At 36.8% G+C, this 20,373-nt stretch overlaps 1 protein-coding gene across 3 annotated transcripts in view; it reads right to left on the minus strand.

Moving 5' to 3' along the window:
• FILIP1 (filamin A interacting protein 1) overlaps positions 1–20,373 on the minus strand; it is a 182,633-nt gene that overhangs the window by 60,226 nt on the left and 102,034 nt on the right. For all 3 annotated transcript variants that reach the window (XM_029945238.1, XM_029945237.1, XM_029945236.1), the window contains exon 3: positions 5,230–5,403. In XM_029945238.1, coding sequence (XP_029801098.1) covers positions 5,230–5,403 — 174 coding nt within the window. The remainder of the gene's footprint in view (positions 1–5,229; positions 5,404–20,373) is intronic.

A 20,373-nucleotide genomic window follows, 5' to 3' on the forward strand; every position in this document is an offset into this window, starting at 1 on the left:
TTCTGATAGACTTCTATAATCTTATACAAGAGAGGTCTTTTATTGGAATATCTCCCTACTAAAAAATATTCTTCCCCAGGAACTCTCCTATCTTTCTACAATGTGATTTTCATCACATATTATAGAATGTGTCAAGCATTTCTAAAATATCATCATCATCATCAATGTAGAAACAGCAACTCTTCCCCTTTTTTGATCCTTTCTACTTTATCATGGAGTAGGACTCCCCTTCCTTTTAAAAGTCTTTGGAAGAGCAACTTCTGCCTGTTTCTTCAGACCTGCCCCCACTCCCCTAAAGAAGGAGGGTGAGTTATTCGAAACTTGTATTTGGGATAGGGAACTAGGCATAAGCAATTCAGCCTTTTTTTTTCTTTCTTTCTTTTTCTTTTTCTTTTTTTACTCTGCCTGCTATAAAATGGTACATTGTGCTTTGAAGGCCCCAAATCTCCTTTGAGTGGTTTTTCCAAAGTCTAGGAGGGAAAGTAATAGAAATTCCAGTGGTGTTTGTTCATTTATTTATTGAGACCAATAAGATTACAAGCTTGAACTCATCTATCCAACTCTGCACTTATCCCTCAATGCCTTCAAGGAACTCCGGAGGGGAAGATGGGGGCATTGTTAATTGGATAGCTAAGTTATTCAGAAAGATACACATTGTAAGGGCATCTGGAGAAAAACAGTGTATTGTGATAGCAAGTGTTCTGAGGCAGCCTCGGTAGAAGATAGGCCTTAGCTTTAATATGTTCTGCCCATGTGGGCCTTTGAGATTGGTTGCTCTCAGCAGCTACAGTCCTGGGGCTTGCCCACTAGAGTAGTTGCTGGGGTCTCAGTGGGCAATGTTCCCCTAACCTATACAAGCACAGCTTGACCTTGGCACGGATTACATAATCACGAAGATAGTTTCTTTGTGTCTCTCTCTTTTTTAACGTTTTTGTTTATTACTGAGAGACAGAGCATGAGCATGGGAGGGGCAGAGAGAGGGGGAAACACAGAATCTGAGGGATGTTCCAGGCTCTGAGCTGTCAACACAAAGCCCAATGCAGGGCTTGAATTCACGACTGCGTGATCATGACCTGAGCCGAAGTCAGATGCTTAACCAACTGAGCCATCAGGCGCCACAGTCTTTTTGTCTCTTAATGCATTGAAAGGATGCCAAGACACTGGTGTGTGCACTGATTTTCACACAGCACTGCAGACCCAGACTTTAAACTGTGAAGGTAGCAAATTCCTCTTTAGTAAAAAAGCATTAGGGTGTGAGGATCTAGCTTTCAATTTTAAATTCCAGATGTAAGAAACCATGTAGGTAGCAAGAGATCAGCTGATGAGACCCTGTGTCTTGTTATTTTGTTTGGAGTTACATAGAGCTCCCAGGAGAGAACTGAGGTGGGCTAACTGCTTGGGTCTCCACGGCTTGTCTAGAAGCCTGGAAGACCACCTCTCATAATGTGATACCTCTGTAGATTCATTCATCACGTACACTGTGTCCATGACTTTTGGTTTTCAGGATCCAAACTGTGGCTCAACCACAGAAGAATGCTTGCTTTTATTAATGAACAGTGAATGTGAAATGGGAACCTATTACTTTAGAAATATAGCTTGGACAGGTGGAAGGAAAATTGAATGAGATCATCATGACACCAAAGGCCAAAATTTACTAGGGAGAGTATACCTGGAAGTCTTATTCTACTAAATCAAGTTGATGAAGAAGAAATTTGAGGACTTGAGATGGAGAAACATTTCAGCATGTTTTAGACAAAAGAATCATGGTTCAGGAAGTGATTTTTGCTCTGTTATTTACAGATAATACTAACTAGAGAAGTACTGGGAACTTTAGGAAGAGAGAAATCTACTAAAGAGGAAACATAAAGTCTTAAGGTCAAACTGAGCTTATAGGAAAAAGAAATGGATCTAAGTACTCTTAAAGATAAGGCTATAAAGAAGGGAGATATTTTAGTCATTATTGGATAAGAATGAATGACCAGAGGAGGTAGAGATATGAGAGCAGAGAAAACAGAGCAATGTGACTCCCCCCCATAGAAAAGGTAGTGGGTTCGAGGAAATGTTTAAGAAGCATGCCATGAAATTGCAGATAGTTCTTCATGACATCAGTTGGGAGCCATTCTCTTAAAGGCTGACACAGCTATTCAAAGTAGATACATAAAATATGGACGTCCAGGTGGAAAAGTAGAGAACCTAAAACAAGATGTAGGCACAGAGAAGGTCACCACTGCAAATCCCTAAATTTTTTTAAAAAGACAGGGATGTTTTAAATGCCACTCACTGAAGGCAAGAATAGTGCATGCATACAGATTCCTCCAACCTACCTAAGGTTCACTGTTTCTATTATTATTAACCTTTGATGGTAACAGGCTCCATCTGATGTGGACAACTGCCCCAGATGGACCAGAATCCTGTTGTAATTAAAATTTTTTTCTACCTAACTTCCTTCCCTAAGACACCCCTAAGTCACTACTTTGGTCTTGCTAAGAGTAATATAGGCCTGCATTATGCTGAGTCATTTTCACTGAGATAAATTGACCATGGAACTGAGGGTTTTCTTGTATTTTTAAAATTTATGAGTGGGAGGTTGGTATCATGATAATTGCATGTGTCCTAATAATTGTTTGGACTCTTCAACAAAAAGGGAAAAGGGGGACTTTAGGGTATATTAATTAAACCTTGAAAATGCATAAGATTAAGATCCCTCAGGCTAAGCAGAATAAGAATTTGGGAAGGAAAGAACCTGAAACCTTGATTTCTTTGGAATTTTGCCTATGAATTATGAACTTTAATATATTGGACTTTAATTCACAAAGAAGCTCAGGGGGATTTAATATTTGCTGCTTAATTTCTTGCCAGATATGTGGAATGAGAGGGATCTACCACATGGGGTTCATTGCTTAACCTCTGGTGAGTGCCATTGGATAACCTAGCTGGGCCTAATTTGGTATGGAAATGAAAATGAGCAGTGGGTTTTTGGCTCGAGGTACAGGATAGCTTTTAAGAAGAGCTAGACCATCTGCTCACAGTGCTAGGAGGCCAATGGAACAGTGATTGTATTGGGATCTTTGCTTCATGAAGTCAGAAGAAGGACTTCTGCTCCTGAGTAATGACAACTTGATTGTTATGTCCAAAGGGTTAAGAGACCCAAAATGTGTAGATGCTACAAGATAAATCTTTTCTCGTTCTAGCATGCTATTTCTCCTATAAAGCAGGACTTCACCATTTTGTCAGCATTGGGAAAAGTAGTTTCTGTCCTTTTCTCTACCTCCTCATTCACTTTTCTCCAAGGGAGGAATAACTCTTCAGATTGTGAGTTGAGGGGAGAAAGAAGCCAAAATCATGCCCAACTTAGTACTAAAAGGACGACCCACAGGGTGGGTATGTTCTCGGCAACTCTGACCATGAGATAGGAACGTTTGGGTTAGGCCTACTTTTTGAAGGTAGGTCAGAAATTCCTCTCTTTGTGTACCTTCCATAGAACTCAGTGAATTAGAGGCAGTGACTTTGGGTAAGTGTATGTGATTTGTTGTGAATCTCTCTCCTTTGAGGTGTGATCCAAAGCTCTAACTTGAGAGAAAAGAATTAGGAAACCTAAATGATATAATTTATCCAAACTGACTTCTCCAATCCAGGCAGTTATCATAATAATAATATTTAATAAATATTTTGACTTATGTTTTTACTCCTCAAACCCCTCCAAGTTTGGAACTAGTTAAAGGTGTGAGCAAATACCATGCTCAAATCCAAGCAAATGTTAATGGCTAGTATTTGTTGCATACCTGGTATGTACCAGACATTGTGTTAAAAGTTTTACAGGCATTGCTTCATGTAATCCTCACAACAACTCCATGAGATATGCACTCTTGTTACTCCCTCCTGAGATAAGGAAATAAGTTTAGAGAGCTGAAGTGACCCACCCAAAGCCATATGCAGCTAGTAGCCATGCCTCTCAAACAGGAAAGTGGATCCGGCCTGTTGACTGCATTCCGTCATAAACCAACTCATAACATTTTAGGCAAAGATGAAAACAAGAGCTCCAGCTTATCCTTGTTGCAGAAATTAGGTAATTATGGGACCATCAATCTGCTGTGAATATTGTCCAAAGTAGATTGCATCTGAGATCTGTCAAACTGAGTTGCTACAAATGCTTGACATAAGATAAAAGTTAAATTGTAATCAGTTGCTTCAGACTTTTAATTTCTGTGTTTTTTTCATTTATGATGCTAATTTCACAACTATGATTTTTTTTACATAAATTCTGAAGAGTTAATACGGCTAGATCTCACATCCGTTTCCCTAATTCAGCCTCAAACTTCTACTACAATGTGGGAATACATTTAGCATGTAGTATTGTGGGATATTAATAATGATAGTAAATAGTTTCTAACACAATCTTCTATAAAAATGATTAAATATAGCCCTCTTAGGTTTCCTTGCATCTTAAAGAATTACCCTAAGCATTTTGCCTGGTGGCTCAGTTGGTTAAGCGTCCAACTTCAGCTCGGGTCAAGATCTCATGGTCTGTGAGTATGAGCCCTGCATCAGGCTCTGTGCTGACAGCTCAGAGCCTGGAGCCTGTTTCAGATTCTGTGTCTCCCTCTCTCTCTACCCCTCCCCTGCTCGCACTCTCTCTGCTTCTCTCTCTGTCTTTCTCAAAAATAAAGATTTTTTTAAATTTAATAAAAAGATAGAATTACCCTAAGCATTCCATTTGGATTTTGCCTCAACCACTGTATGCCTCAATTCACATGAGACCATTTTAATTATGACAGTCTATAAGATATTAAACCACAGTGCCTTTATAAATATCAATAATAAAATACCCACCAACAGAATATCAAGAATCAATATAATTTTCTTTTACCAATTAGATGATGATCCTCACAACTCTATGCCAAAACTGATAAGCCCTTCAAATTTTTACACACATCACCTCTTAAAGCAATGAAAGAATAACAGGCTGCAAGAGTCCGTAACAAGCATAAATCACATAAGAAATATATTTTAGGCTTTAAGTATATTTAAGGAAATGCTTCCAAAATTCTTATCATTAAAATGTATCCATTATAATTCGTGAATTATGTAATTACACTTTACTTCAATATTAGTGTGTCATAAAAATTTCACCCTTGAAAGAAAATGTTAGAGCTTGTAAAGTGGACGAATGTGAAGCTATTGCTCTGAGGTACCGTTCAACTGAGGGACATGTTGATGTTGTATTTTTACCTCTGAAATCGGTTTCTCATAGACATCTTCTCCTATAGATTTCTCCTGGGCTAGGATGGCGTCTCGGTGCAGGACTCGGAGCACTTTCTCTGGCTCTGCAGACCCATAATGAGCCTCCAGAACCTCAGGTTTGGTTTTCTCCGTTTTCAGCATATGGATCACATCTTCCCTGGCCTGTAGTAGAGTGCAGCAAGGTCAGAGAGTCGACAACATAAATCACATGCCAGACTCACAAAATCAACACAAAGCTTATTGAACACATCCCCATTTCTTCGGGGCTATTGGCAAATTCATTGGGTATTTTTGTTCTGATTTTTTTTTTTAATCAAAAGCAGATTGGCAAGCAGATACTCTGCTTCAGGTTGCTAGGAAGCAGGCAAGCAGAAAAAGGGTTTGTGCTAATATTAACTACATAAAAATTTCTTTATCTAAGAAGAAAAGATTCTGAGTGCTTTTGAATCAAGAGTACCTGGGATACTTATGCCATTTCAGTGCACATGAGGTCAAGGACAATTTGAAATTTTCTAGTTTTCTATGTATGCTCTAATGTGGAATTCAAATCTGGTTTGAAATAGCACCCTGCTCTCCTCATTCTAGTTATAACTCTGTGTAATTAACAAAAACAGCCTTTATTAGTGATGTCCTGTTTCCCATCAAGTGATTCATTTTGCACAGAAACACATGGTTTGGAACTCACTTGGTGCTGGGCTAGGCTTTTCGATCCAATGTACTCACACCAAAGGTGAAATTTAACTCCTCTAGCATCCAGACAGTCACTCACATGAGTCAGATTGGTAGGGTCAAGGTTGTTCTTTTGGTTTCTCACCAAAACGTCAACATTTTGTTAAGCTCTTGAGAAAAACCACATGATTATATCATATTGACTATGGAACTCATCACATAATGCAATTACATCTGGATGTATTTTCTACTGGATAGTAGTGATAATTTTTCTAGTTATAATGGAGCTAACATTTGCTATATGGACTCCCATCTGGTCATATACTTGTTTTTCCAGTAATGGTGATGGGTACGAAGTATCCTGACTTCATGCCAACTTCTACCAAAGAACAAACTAGTTGGCTAGAGTTTCAGTCTCTGGCAATAGAAGAGTTTTCCCCTGTGTTAAACTAACTATGGGTTTGAAATTATAAACCTGGCTCATTATCATAGTGTTCTAAACAAGGACGCTAACTAGTTTGCCCTGGGACAGGACCAACCTCTTTCTTGAGGTTTCTTACTTTTATTGCCTTTTTGTAGTCTCCAAATTAATCTAATTCCAGATGGCTAAAGACTAATTTATTACAGAAACATCAATAGACTGGAATTTGCAGATTTTCCCCAAGTTGTGTCTGCCACATTTATATGTGCTCATTTCAAGACAAAAAAATGGAAAATATTAATTTTGAAGAAACTAGCAGTTCGGAATTCATGAGAAAGTTAGTTAGAAAATAATTTAATGGAAAGGCAATGTATTTTCGTGTTGAGTGAAAGGACATAAGCATAGTTGCAGTATCAGGCTCTTCTGTACAGGATCTCTGTGCAGTTTAGAAAAAGGTGCCCACTCCCTCCAGGACATACAGCCCTGAGTCAGCGTGCAGCTTACCTAGCAAGGAGAGAGAGTGCTGTAGGTCAGCCTCTATGCCTTCTGCCAGGCACTCTTATACAAGGGATAACTCCGTATCTGTGGATGGTGGCCCTGGACTGAAAGAGCCTAAGGTCTGTCATGGGTTATTGGTTTTCAGGCAGATAACGTAAATAAGGAGTTTTTAGAAATGTAAATAGGTAGCTATTTTAGTTTAAAAGTTGAAGCTCTGTGGTTTAGAAATACGTAAATATTGTTAGTATCTGTCTTCTGGAATAAATAGTAATTTTCTTAAAAGAAAACAGTTTCTTTTGTTCCAATTGATATGAAACACCTTTTACTTCTCTCTGTAAAAATGTATTTATTCTTGAGTTGTATTAATTGTGATATATACGTATACTACACATTTCATTCTTAGTTTAATTACTCTAGGCACTACTTACCAAAGAAAAAGGGGCTATGTTGTATAACACTGTGGATTATATATTTAAAACCACACTATTCATCATGAACTTACTAAAAGCTTTTTAATTGCTAAAATAATAATCCTGAAAGGAATACAAATGTTGCCTTTAAATTACTGCTATTTAAAGTAATTTGATTTAGTAAATCAATCATTATTATTGTAGTGTCTTTAATCAATGGGTTAATGAAATATCTATGCAACCACAATAAATTTTTAACTACTTTAAATATATGATTCAATCTATGTAAATAAGATCTTATAGAAACTTCTTAATTTTTGTATAAAAGAATGAAATTCAAAATGTAAGAAAGTCCCTGTCCTTAAATATTACTGTTTTCACATAGAAATTTTACAGAAGCAAGTAGTTAAATTCTTAGGGTGCTGCAGTGGTGCTAAATAGACCACTGTATTCAAATATATGTAAAATAACCCAGAGGGAAGAATACTTTGAAGAGGACTCTATAAAAGAAAAAAAAGGGGGGGGGGAGGGGAGGAAGAGGCTAAATAAATTTGTTCAATTTATTTAGTCCTGATGATGAAGGAGAATAAATATGAGATTAGGGTATAAAAATAGACACAGAGGGGACACATTCTCCTATTCCATCCTACATGTTCCTCTCCATGCTATATGGAAGCCAAGAACAAAGATGTCCCTGCAGAACTGAAAATGTACTAGGTGGAGCAAGAAGTGGTCTCAACTGGCTGCATAAGGAGCTTATTAAAAACGTGGGGGGCAGCAACGACCTACTCTGCAAAGCACATAGACAACAGGTAAGTGTGTGATTCATTTTATAAAAGCAGCAGAGGGTATCTGGGTTTTGCTGGGAGTGCAGGGATATGAGGGGGTAAGATGTGGGCACAGAGTAAGAGATAGGGCACAAGAGATGTGGAGCCACAACAGATGGCATAGTTTAAAAAGGGGTTAAATCCAATTACTCATTCAATTAATATTTGTGCACATTTACTTTGGGCAATGCATTGTGTTCAGTAGTTGGAGATATAACCTTCAGAGATTAAAGCCTGGAAGGATTTGAACAAATAATTGAAAGCATTGATACAGGGGGCTAAGAATTTCATCTGAAAATACACTTGACTTGACTATAAGCTAAGGAAAAGTCTTTATAGAGAAGTGACCCAAAAAACTCACAGTAAGTACATGAGCCAGGGCAAAAGGGGAGTTAGGGTAAGAGTGTTCTTGGCCAAGGAAAAACTATAGGCAAAAGCCAAACAAATGTAGATCCATGGGCTGGAACAACATTAGGCTGGAGTGATAGATAAGGGACAACTCATGAAAAGTCTTATAAACCAGGTAGAGAGTTTGCATTCTCTCATGGAATAGAAAAAAGCCTTGGAATTTTTAAGCAGCAGGACAGTGACATGGTCAGGTCTGTGTGCAGCAAAGGTCATTCATTTACTGTGTTATAAAGGTACAAATTCTGAATCAACAGGTATATTGGTGTAGTCCAGGACATGTGCTTTAAAATATCTCTGTAAAACCTATAGCTAAAATCACACTCAATGGTGAAAAACTGATAGCTTTTCTCCTACAATCAGAACAAGACAAGGATGTTCACCTTCACTTCTTTTATTCATCATAGTACTGGAAGTCTTAGCCACAACAATCAGACAAGAAAAAGAAATAAAATGCATTTAAATTGGTAAGGAAGAAGTAAAACTTTCACTATTTGTAGATAACATGATACTATACATAGAAAACCCTAAAGACCTGACCAAAAAAACTAGAATGGATAAATAAATTCAGTAAGGTCGTAGAATACTAAATGAATATAGAGAAATTTGTTGCATTTCTAATGCATATACTAATATACTAATAATGAAGTAGCAGAAAGAGAATTTAAAAACAATCTCATTTATAATTACACCAAAAATAACAAAAGACTTAGGAATAAACTTAACCATGGAAATGAAAGACTTGTACTCTGAAAACTATAAAATACTGATGAAAGAAACTGAGGATGACCCAAACAAATGGAAAGATATTCCATGCTCATGGACTGGAAGAACAAATGCTGTTAAAATGTCCATACTACCCAAAGCAGTCTACAGATTTAATGCAATCCCTATCAAAATACAAACAGCATTTTTCACAGTACTAGAACAAATAATTCTAAACTTTGTATGGAACCACAAAAGACCCAGAAAAGCTAAAGCAATCTTGAAAAGGAAGAACAAAACTGGAAATATCAAATTATCAGATTTCAAGATAGACTGCAAAACTGTAGTAATCAAAACAGCAGTATACTGGTACAAAAATGGATATATATAGATCAATGGAACAGAGTAGAGAATACAGAAATAAACCCACACTTATATTGCCAATTAATCTATGACAAAGAAGGCAAGAATATGCAATCGGAAAAAGACAATGTCTTCAAAAAATGGTGCTGGGAAAACTGGACAGTTATATGAAAAAAAATGAGAATAGACTACTTTCTTATACCATACACAAAAATAAACCCAAAATGGATTAAAGATCTAAACATGAAACCTAAAGCCATAAAAATCCTAGAAGATGACACAGGTGGGAATTTCTCTGACATCGCCATAACAACATCTTTCTAGATATGTTTCTTTAGTCAAGGGAAACAAAAGCAAATATCAACTATTGGGACTTCATCAAAACTAAAAGCTACTGCACCGTGAAGGAAACAACCAATAAAACTACAAGACAACCTACTGGGAGAAGATATTTGCAATTTCCAATAAAGGGCTAGTATCCAAAACACACAAAGAACTGATACAACTCAACATTCTCAAAAAACAAACAATCCAATTAAAAAATAAGCAGAGGACATGAACAGACATTTCTCCAAAGAAAACATCCAGATGGCCAATAGATACATGAAACATCACTCATCATCAGGGAAATACAAATCAAAATCACAATGAGATATTACCTCACACCAGTCAGTTGTACACATACGTGTGTGTGTATGTATATGGAATATACATATACATACAGATATACATACATATTTGTATACACACACAATGAAATGTTATTCAGACATAAAAAAGAATGAAATCTTGGCATTTGCAGCAATAGGGATGGATCTAGAGAGTATAATGCTAAGTAAAATAAGTCAGAGAAAGACAAATACCATATGATTTCACTCATATGTAGAATTTAAGAGATAAAGCAAATGACCAAAGGAAAAAGAGATAAATCAAAAACGGGCTCTTAAGTATAGAGAACTGATGGCTACCAGATGGGAGGTGAGGGGTGGGATGGACAAAATAGGTGAAGGGGATTAAGAGTACACTTATCTTGATAAGCCCTGAGTAATGTATAGAATGATTGAATCACTGTATTGTACACTTGAAATTAATATAACACTGTACATCAGTTACACTGGAATAAAGTAAAATACCTCTACATGTGATTTTATTTTTCTTAATGTTTATTTATTTTTGAGAGAGAGAGAATGCAAGCAGGGGAAGGGCAGAGAGAGGCGGACAGAAGATCTGAAGGGGGCTTTGTGCTGACAACAGTGAGCCCAATGTGGGGCTTGAACTTTTGAATGGTGAGATCAGAACTTGTGTCAAAGTCGGAAGCTCAACCTACTGAGCCACCCAGGCGCCCCTCTCTGCAGGTGGTTTTAAAGCTCAGCTGCACTTAAAACCACCGCTTGAGGACAGATAGGCCTATTCAGCACCAAAACCACTTAACATATCTGCTGGGTCTTCTGGGCAGGGTGATCTAATCCCTAGGGACTTGCTTGCCCCAAAGGTTTCTCATGTCCTTGCCGCATTTTTAGTTCCACTGATCCTTCTTCACTAAAAAATCATGGTTACTTCACACCAGCAGCTGAAACCAGGAGAGTCCCTGGAAACGACTGGAAGTGTTTGCCAGTTCTGGGCAAATGAGGGTAATCACCAGTCCCAGTTTGCCAGGTGCTCAGAGAAGTAGGGCCCCACAAAGCTAGACTTTAGAAACTCAGGACAGTCCTAGGAAAATTGGGATGAATTGGTCATCCTAGGGCAAGTACAAAGTGGACAGGAGACTGGATAGTCCAACATGTCCCTGCATCTAGGAATCAGCAGCCAGTAAGGACTTACTGTACTCAGGAACTGAATTTCAGTGACGGTATTTCCAAAACTAGCTTTCTTTAAAGGCAAATGATATTATTGTTGATTATGTCTGGTGACAATTTCAACTACTTTTTAAACTTGTGGGATGTTTCAATCTTTGGAAAAAAACCCATTAATGAGTGGGGAAAAAAAGCTTGGTTCTTATGCATATGTGGCACAGTTTTTCCCCCACTTTTAAAATGGGTATGTATGTGATTCTAGGAGGCAGGGTAAAATCGAGCTAAACAAAATATATCCTCCTGAACCACTAAAATTACTTGAAGACTTGGGGTGAGTGGGAAGTAGATTAAAATGTTTTCAAAAATCAATACAATTTTAGTATTCACTTTAAGGTTTAGGACTTAGAAAATATTTGCTTGAGATGGACAACTTGGAACAAATTCTTAGGCTATGCCACCATGGTCCTCAGCATGGCAGTCCACTCACTTAGCTTGAGAAGGAACATACCAAGGTGGAGAGTTTAGGAAGCCTGTCTCTGCATATGGATACTGTGCACCTTGAACAAGACATTCCCTGACAAGAGTTGCTATGCTTAAATGGAGGATTCCTTCTGAGGAAAGAACAAATCTATTTCTCTTTCTATGCTTATGGAAGAATACTAGTGAATGCTCCTAAACACGCTTGCTTCTTTGTATTATTTAATTAACTACCTAACTACGATCCTTTTGCTTGAGTAAGCCAAGGAATCCTAGAAAAGATGATCCTGGAAGACCAACGCATGCCCATTCTTTAAGGCTTTCCTATTTTTGAAACTTGATTCAATGTTCTGTATCTATTTAAATAAGGCAATTTATTATTTTACTGCCTATTTCTTTCTGAGGCCATGAGCCGTTCTGATGACAAGGATGTGTCTTCAGTGTCTACTAAGAGTGCCTGCTCGCGTGATAAGAAGTCAGTAAATATTTGTTCAAATAAGCAAAGTAAAATTAAATGATGTGAAGTCAAAGAGGCATAAACTGGTGCTGAAAATCTCAGAACAACCTTAACTACTTAGCCTGTTTAAAAGATCTAAACAATTACATTTTGTGAACTGATACTCTTTCATCTGACATTTTTGTCTACAATTTAGGAGTCACTTTGTTCTTCTTAAGTTTACTGCAAAGGAAAATATGTAAACAGAATATGGAACAACAGTACATTCTACCAGAATGTTGCAATGGGAAATGGACTATCTCTAAATCGCATACAAATTGAATTACATTATTTACTCTTATTAGATAAATATGAATGCTATAAATATAGTGGAATAAAAAATGTATATAGTTTATGATGATACTACCTATTACTACAGAAATTAAATCCTTTTTCTCTCCTGAATTTAGAAAGCAAAGTGAACGTAATTAGTAACATAACAACATACAACAAGAAGATTCAAACATGGTTAGTTTAAAGGGCCGTTGGGACTAAAATTGTATCTTTTGGTTTCCTTGGAGAAATTTCTTTCCATAAGTATATGGTCAATGGTGCCTAAAAGTCTCTATACTCATGTTTATGAAAGTTCACACCTTTCTAGCACTTTATACTAAATATCATCCAAAAGAAATATTTCATTAAAATGTTAAAAGCAGATGTTATTTTCATGTTAAAATTTGCTATTACTATCAACATAATAGCTTGAACTTTTTAAAGGAAAAATCCCTCAAAATCCCAATGATGCTTTTTCAGAAATTAAAAAAAAAATGCATCCTAAAATACAGTGGGGATTTCAAAGGACCACAAAGAACCAAAGCAATCCTAAAAAAGAACAATGTTGGGGGTTTCAGACTTTCTGATTTCAAACTTACTAGAAAGCCATAGTAATCAAACAGTGCAGTACTGGCATAAATATAGACATCTACACCAGTAGAATAGAATAGAGAACACAAAAATAAATCCTCACATGTATGGTCAAAAGATCTTCAGTAAGAATGCCAATACCATTCAATGGGGGAAAGGACAGATTTTTTTTTTAACAAATGATGTTGGGAAAACAATATTCACACGCAAAAGAATGAAATCGGGTTATTATCTTACACCATATGCAAAAATCAACTCCAAAAGATCAAAGACATAAATGGAAGAGATGAAACTTTTGGAAGACAATATAGGGGCAAAACTTCATGATATTGCATTTCACAGTGATTACTTATATGTGATACCAAAAGCATGGCAACAGAAGAAAAAAATTGAACTACATCAAAATTTAAAATTTCGGTATCCAAGAACACAATCAACAGAGGGAAAAGCAACTCAGAATGGGAGAACATATTTGCAAATCATATATCTGATTACCTATTAAGAGATTAACATTCAGAATATGCAAAGAAGGCTTACAACTCAATGACAGAAAAAAACTAATAGCCTGATTGAAAAATGGACAAGGTACTTAGATATCTAAGTATGATATACAAATGGCCTCCAAGCCATGAAAATGTGCTCAGTTGTTACTAGTCATTAGGGAAATGCAAATCAAAACCACAGCCAGAGACCACTTCATACCTATTAGGATGGCTATCATAAAAACACAAACAAACCGGAAATAACTAATAATGGCAAGAATGTGGAAAAAATTTAAACTATTGTGCACTGCTGATAAAAATGTAAAATATTTTAGTCACTAAAAAAAATAGTATAGCAGTTCCTCAAAACACTAAAAGTAGATTATCATATGACCCAGCAATTCCACTTCTGGGTACATACCCAAAAGAAATGAAAGCAGGGACACTCATGTTCATTGAAGCATTATTGGCAGTAGCCAAAAGGTAGAATAAACTCATATACCCATTGACAGATGAAAGATAAACAAAATGTGATATATATACCTAATGCAATATTATTTGACCTTTAAAAGGTAGGAAATCCTGACACATGCTAAAACATGGAAGAAACTTGAGGATGTTATACAAAGTGAAATAAGCCAGGCACAAAAGGACAAATACTATATGATTCCACTTATATGAATAGTCAAATTCATAGGGACAAAAAGTACAATCATGCTTATTGAGGACAGAGAGGAAAGGAAGACAGACTTGTCGTTTAATGGGTACAGAGTTTCAGTGGCGCCTGGGTGGCTCAGTTGGTTGAATGTTCAACTTCAGCTCAGGTCATGACCTCTTGGTTCGTGGGCTTGAGATTCATGTCAGGCTCTGTGATGACAGCTCAGAGCCTGGGGCCTGCTTCAAATTCTGTGTCTTCTTCTCTCTCTGCCCCTCTCTTGCTCATGCTCTGTCCCTCTCTGTCTCTCAAAAATAGAAATAAATGAAAAAAAATTTTTTAATGGGTACAGAGTTTCAGGTTTGGAAGATGAAAAAAGTTCTAGAGATGGATGGTGACAGTGGACAACAAAGTGAATACGTTTAATGCCAAAGAACTGTATACTTAAAAATGGTTAAAATGGTATATTTTACATTATGTATATTTTACTACATTTTTAAAAAATTAAGAGTATCTTTCTTGCCCCCAAAATAATTCAAATTAAAAAAATCATTCCTAAACTTTTATTTAAAGATTACCATTTTAGGGGAAAAAAGTAAAATTCCATGCAATAAATTATAAAAACTCAGTCATATTTTCTTTATGATTAGTTAGCTGAATGTCAGAATCATCCATGATTTAAACACATTTTCACGACTTATGTGGTTTTCTTCTTTTTTCTTTTTACACACATTGGGATATTAATAGTACAACAGCTGCTGTGTCCCGGATTAGAAATTAGATAAGGTCACAGGTTCCCCCATGCAATGCTGTGAGGCTACAGTGTATATTTTCTTAAATTCCAAAACACTACAAGCTTTTTGTTCCATGCTAATACTTTGGCAAAGCCTTTAAACTACCCATCCCTATATGTAATCAAGTCCAGCAGATAGGGTTCAGCTTTCTGTGAACAAGTTGAAAAGCTGAATTACTTAAAATATGGGAGAAGCATTTGCTGACGCACAATTCGATGATTATTTTCCCACTGTGGTTGTTTATCTGGTGCCATAAATTTAATCCCCTCAACAAAAACCAGCTAGATGAGACCCGGGGCAGATGAAGCATCTACAATAGAGCTGGTACCAGACATCTCTGTATAGACATCTGTGGTCTAGCTTTGCTTATTAAGTTACATTTTCTTCACCTCTTGACTTTTTTCTATGATTGTCTCCTTTTCAGATTGTCTCTAAAAGTTATTTTTTAAGCATGAGCAAAATCGTGCAATATAATCCTGTCTGGAGGACTGACTGGCAGGGTGGCCTTGCCATAGGGCTATTTGCATGAGGAACTGAGGCTCTTCCTGGGAAAGAACTCATCTCAAGGGAGGAAGGGCACCATTTTGGCTGAAGGACAATAAAGCAGGGTCAGAGGGGAAGGGTGAGCCTGAGTGCAGCCTAGTGTCTGTCACTCAGACTCCCCTCCAGGCCACACCCCCTCAACCCATGCCTGAGTCTCAGGGTGAGGGATTGTCATAAAAGACCTAAATAAAACCAAGAGGAATTGGTAAATTAGAATTCAAGACACTGTGCTTCAGTAGTAAGGGGGGGGGGCAGGCAGGAAAGAGTAGCCCTCTATTTATCTTGTATCATGCTCTCAGTGTGGATACTAGCCTGAGCAGCCTCCAAGTAGTCATCAGCTGACATACACAGAAGAGAAAAAGCAACGTGGGCTGTGCTTTCCGCAGGCGCTTTCAGGGGCAGTCATCATTACCACAGCAGGCTGGACTAGGAACAAGGACAAAATGGCAAATGCCAAATGGTAGACCAGAGGAGTGTGCAGAACATGTGTGGGTCATGCTCTGAGGACTGCTAGCATATGAGGGGGCCTGGCATTCCCACAGAGCAGGTGGGGGTAGAGGTCAGAGAGGGAGAAGATCGCTTAGTTTCTTTGATGTTATTTTTATCCTGTGACTGGTGAAGGCTGGGAGATAGAAGTAAGACTTTTTTCAAAAGAGAAAATAATTTCAATCAAATAAGTTAAGAACACATCTTTGAATTTCTTCAGATTTGGTGTTTTTTTATATGTGTTCATTTCAGCCTCTGATTTGAATGGATGAATTCTATGTTTATAACACATATTTGACCAACTTAGAACAACTAGAGTTTAAATTTTAAAGAAAAATACAAGAAAATCTCAGCCATTATGAATCTACAGGGAATGTCACACTGGATATTTGCTTTTATAAGTAATCAAGACTTGGAAATGGGAGCATCCTCAAATGAATTATAAAGTCCCTCTCCTCTTAAAAGGAATATAATGTATGTAAGTTACTGTCTTTTCAAGAACTCAGGGTGGTCATCTGAAGTATCAATTGTTCTGGTGCACTGAAGATACATATTGTTACGCAGTGCGTCAACACTCTTGTTTTTCATCTTTAAACAAGTTCTTGATGTAAACTTAGCACTAGTTGTATGCTAATTTTTTACTACAACTCAAGACAAGCAAAGTAATCCAAAGAGCATGCACTTGGGAATCTCGAGATAGAAATACGCATTATCACCACTACTGCCAGTATGACTTTAAATAAATGAGTTAGCTTCTCTAAGCTCAATTTCTTCTCCTGTAAAATGGCCATAGCAGTAGCTACCTCACAGACATTACAGGAGCTAATGTATAAAGATCCTTGGCAAATGTTAATTGCCCTGCCCTTTGGGAGCCAAACAGGCAAATCATGGCTCCGCAGTTTACGATAGTGAAGTGGTCTTGGGCCAGTTAGCCCTGAGCTTCAGTTTTCCCATCTGTAGGAGGATGAAATCTATGTGAAGGGCCTAACAGCGCCTAGAATACTGTAGGTGCCCAATAAAAGGCGATTTTCTCTTTCACTTCTTCTAAAGGTGAATTGGCTGATGTAGGACAGCTGCGTCTAGTGAGTAACATAACCAAAGACTTTCTGCAAACTAACTCAGTAAGTCAAAGACTAATGCACTTTTTCTTGTCCCTGTTCTTCTCAATATTTTGTGACTGTACAAACCACTCGTAACAATATCTGTGATTCCTCTGCCACAAACCTAACAGGTAACTGCAGTCTCACGCTGGCTTGTCTTGTGCTTTACAGGTTCCTGCTGTATTTGTTGATGTAATTTGAAGGAACAGCTTTCTCTTTAATTCAAGAATTTGGACTGCACTGTTTACTCTGGAGTCTGTAGTTCCTTCATCACCATGTCAAAAAATCATATTGCAGCAGAAATGACTTGCCATTTTGTTAAACTTTTCTGAGTATTCTATTTAAAGCCTGGCAGCAGTAAGAATGTTAAAAAACACATCTTCCACTCGCGCTCATGTGAAAAGCAGGCATTGCCTACAAATGAAGGTGCAACCAAAGTCAAGCCCTCTGACTTAGGAAAATAAAATAAAAATAAGTACCCTCAAATAGATTTTTAATTTTTAAAAATTGCATCTTGGGGTTTAATAAAACTCCTATAAGAGCTCCTACTTTAAATGTCCTTTTTAAAGAAAGGAGATCCTGAGACAGCTATAAAACCTAGATTTGTGATTTGCCGAAAGCATTTGAATGGGTATATTTGGCATTCTAGTGCAATGTCTCGGTTTGAAATGTCAAATATACTAGTTCAAAGAGAAAACATAGTCCAGTGCATCCACTCATACAATTCTTTTGCTTTTTTACTATCTTGGATCAGAAATGGGGCACATATAAAATTTTTTAAACAAGAATATCTCATGTGTATTATTGACTCCATGTTGGTGTTTAGAAGCTATGTGATACTCTGAAATTTGAGAATGGGCATAAGAAGTGCCATTTCTGATGCATGACACTTCCCTTAATTACTATACTCACCACTTCGTAATTTCAATTGTTCATTTTCTCCCTCTCCACAATGCAGTGAGGGCAGAAGCCTCTTTTCTTTCGCGTCCCTAGTCCCTAGCACAGTGACTGACACAAGTGGCTGCTCAATAAATGTTTGCTAAATGTATGAGTAAAGTGTATGTGTGTGTGTGTGTGTGTGTATTCTACTTGTGCAACAATTTCCTGTTTTTCCCCTTTTCTAAGCCTATGCATTTTTTCCTTTGAGAACAGAACTGTTTTTTAAAAATCTACTTTTTATCTTTCATTAGAGAAAGTTTAGATTCCAAAAGATACTGGTTTGTTACTCTCAGTATGTTCATGAAATTCCTGTAAAATCTCTCCATGGTTCAGTTTCCTTCATGTATACAAGGAAAAATAAAAATGAACTACAGTCGATTCTTATTATCTGCAGTAGTTATTTTCTCTAAAGTTACCAGAAACACTGAATTAGAAAATACTGAATCATTGCTCCTTAGGGAAATATAGTTAAACTTCTACAAGCCCTCATTACAACATTCTCATCAACCAATTAACATATGACATAGTTTTATGAGTTTTTCTGCTCAAAGATGAATGAATGAATGTGTGAATGAATGAATGAATACACATGGGGAGTTATCTGACTTCTGTATGAGGGAAAGACTTTCTCTGAAATGACAAAGAAAAAGATAAGAGATTCTATGTGTTAAAAAAAAAACCCATAGCCAATTAAATGGCAAAAAAGAGAGAAATATCAGTAATGACTATGACAGATACAGGATAACTATGCTCAGCTATAAAGGATTCAGGTACATCAGTAAAAAAAAACCCTAACTAAGGCTTCTTGTGAGGACAAAGATTGGTGCACAAGTATGTTCATTATAATGTTATTTGTAACAGTAAGAACATTGGAAACAACCTAAATACACAATAAGAAGATATTTGAATAGAATATGACACTTCCATATGATAAAATATTTTATGGACTTTAAAAATTATATTTAAAGGGATGTTGAAGGATATGGTAAGTGCTTATAACAAATATATATTCAAATTTGTATATACACTTCATTTGCAATTATGTAAAAAATATGTATGAAGAAGAATATTCACCCAAATATTCACAATTAATCTTTCAAGCTGGTAGAATTATGGATGATTGATATTTTTCTTTGTAACTTTTTATATTTCTAAGTATGTGTTTCTCAAAATTTTTTCACTTGTTCTCTCCTAGTAAGACTTTTTAGATTATTTTTTGTAATTACCCTGCTTATGAAATTTTAATACCACAATTGTATATCTATTTATGTACTGTGGTCTTTTTGAGGGCCACAAACCATTGTAACATCTAAAATTTTTTGCCTCCTCTAAGAATCAATTTTCACCTTCTTGGGAACAGTAACACTCTCATTGAGAATGCATATTCTCAATGATCTGTATTGAACTGGTTTTGCTTTGATCACTAGATTAAAAAAAATTTAAAGAAAGTTCTGGAATAGGTAGCTCAATTCAGAGAAATAAATTTCTTTTTTATGTTTATTTGTTATTTTTGAGTGAGAGAGAGAGGAGAGCATGAGCAGGGGAAGGGCAGAGAGAGAGGGAGACACAAAATTTGAAGCAGGTTCCAGGCTCTGTGCTGTCAACATAGAGCCCAATGCAGGACTTGAACTCACAAATCAAGAGGTCATGACCTGGGCTGAAGTCATGCCTAACAGACTGAGCCACCCAGCTGCCTCAGAATAATTTTCTAATAGGAGAATTTCTGGCCCTCTGGAATTTGAAATTTTCAGACAATGATCTTTCTCCTATGCCTAAAATTTTGTGTAAGTAAACCTCTATTCCAGCTAATATGTTTGCTAATATGTTTGTATGTGTATGCTTAATATGAAACTAACATATTTTGCAAGGAAGGACAGAGTTGAATTTAATAACAGCCAATACTCACATTGCACCTTAGTACGGACAAAATTCTCTTCAGGGGTATTATTTCTCTTAATTCCATTCTACAGATGATGAAAATAAGGCTCAAAAAATTAAATAGCTTGTCCAAGGTCATAGGATTCATAAGAGAGTTATCTGATTCCAAGATATTTATTGTCTCCATTACAAGTTACATATGAAAATACGACCTAACTACAAAGCAAGGAAAGGCCCTGGAATTCAGTTCTCTGGGTAATGTTTCCTGTACTAACATTTCATCCACAAATGGTGCCGCCATCATCTGGCCCACTTTCCCCACACCAC

Source organism: Suricata suricatta, chromosome 7 (genome assembly GCF_006229205.1).
Source record: "Suricata suricatta isolate VVHF042 chromosome 7, meerkat_22Aug2017_6uvM2_HiC, whole genome shotgun sequence".
NCBI classification, from domain to species: Eukaryota; Metazoa; Chordata; class Mammalia; order Carnivora; family Herpestidae; genus Suricata; species Suricata suricatta.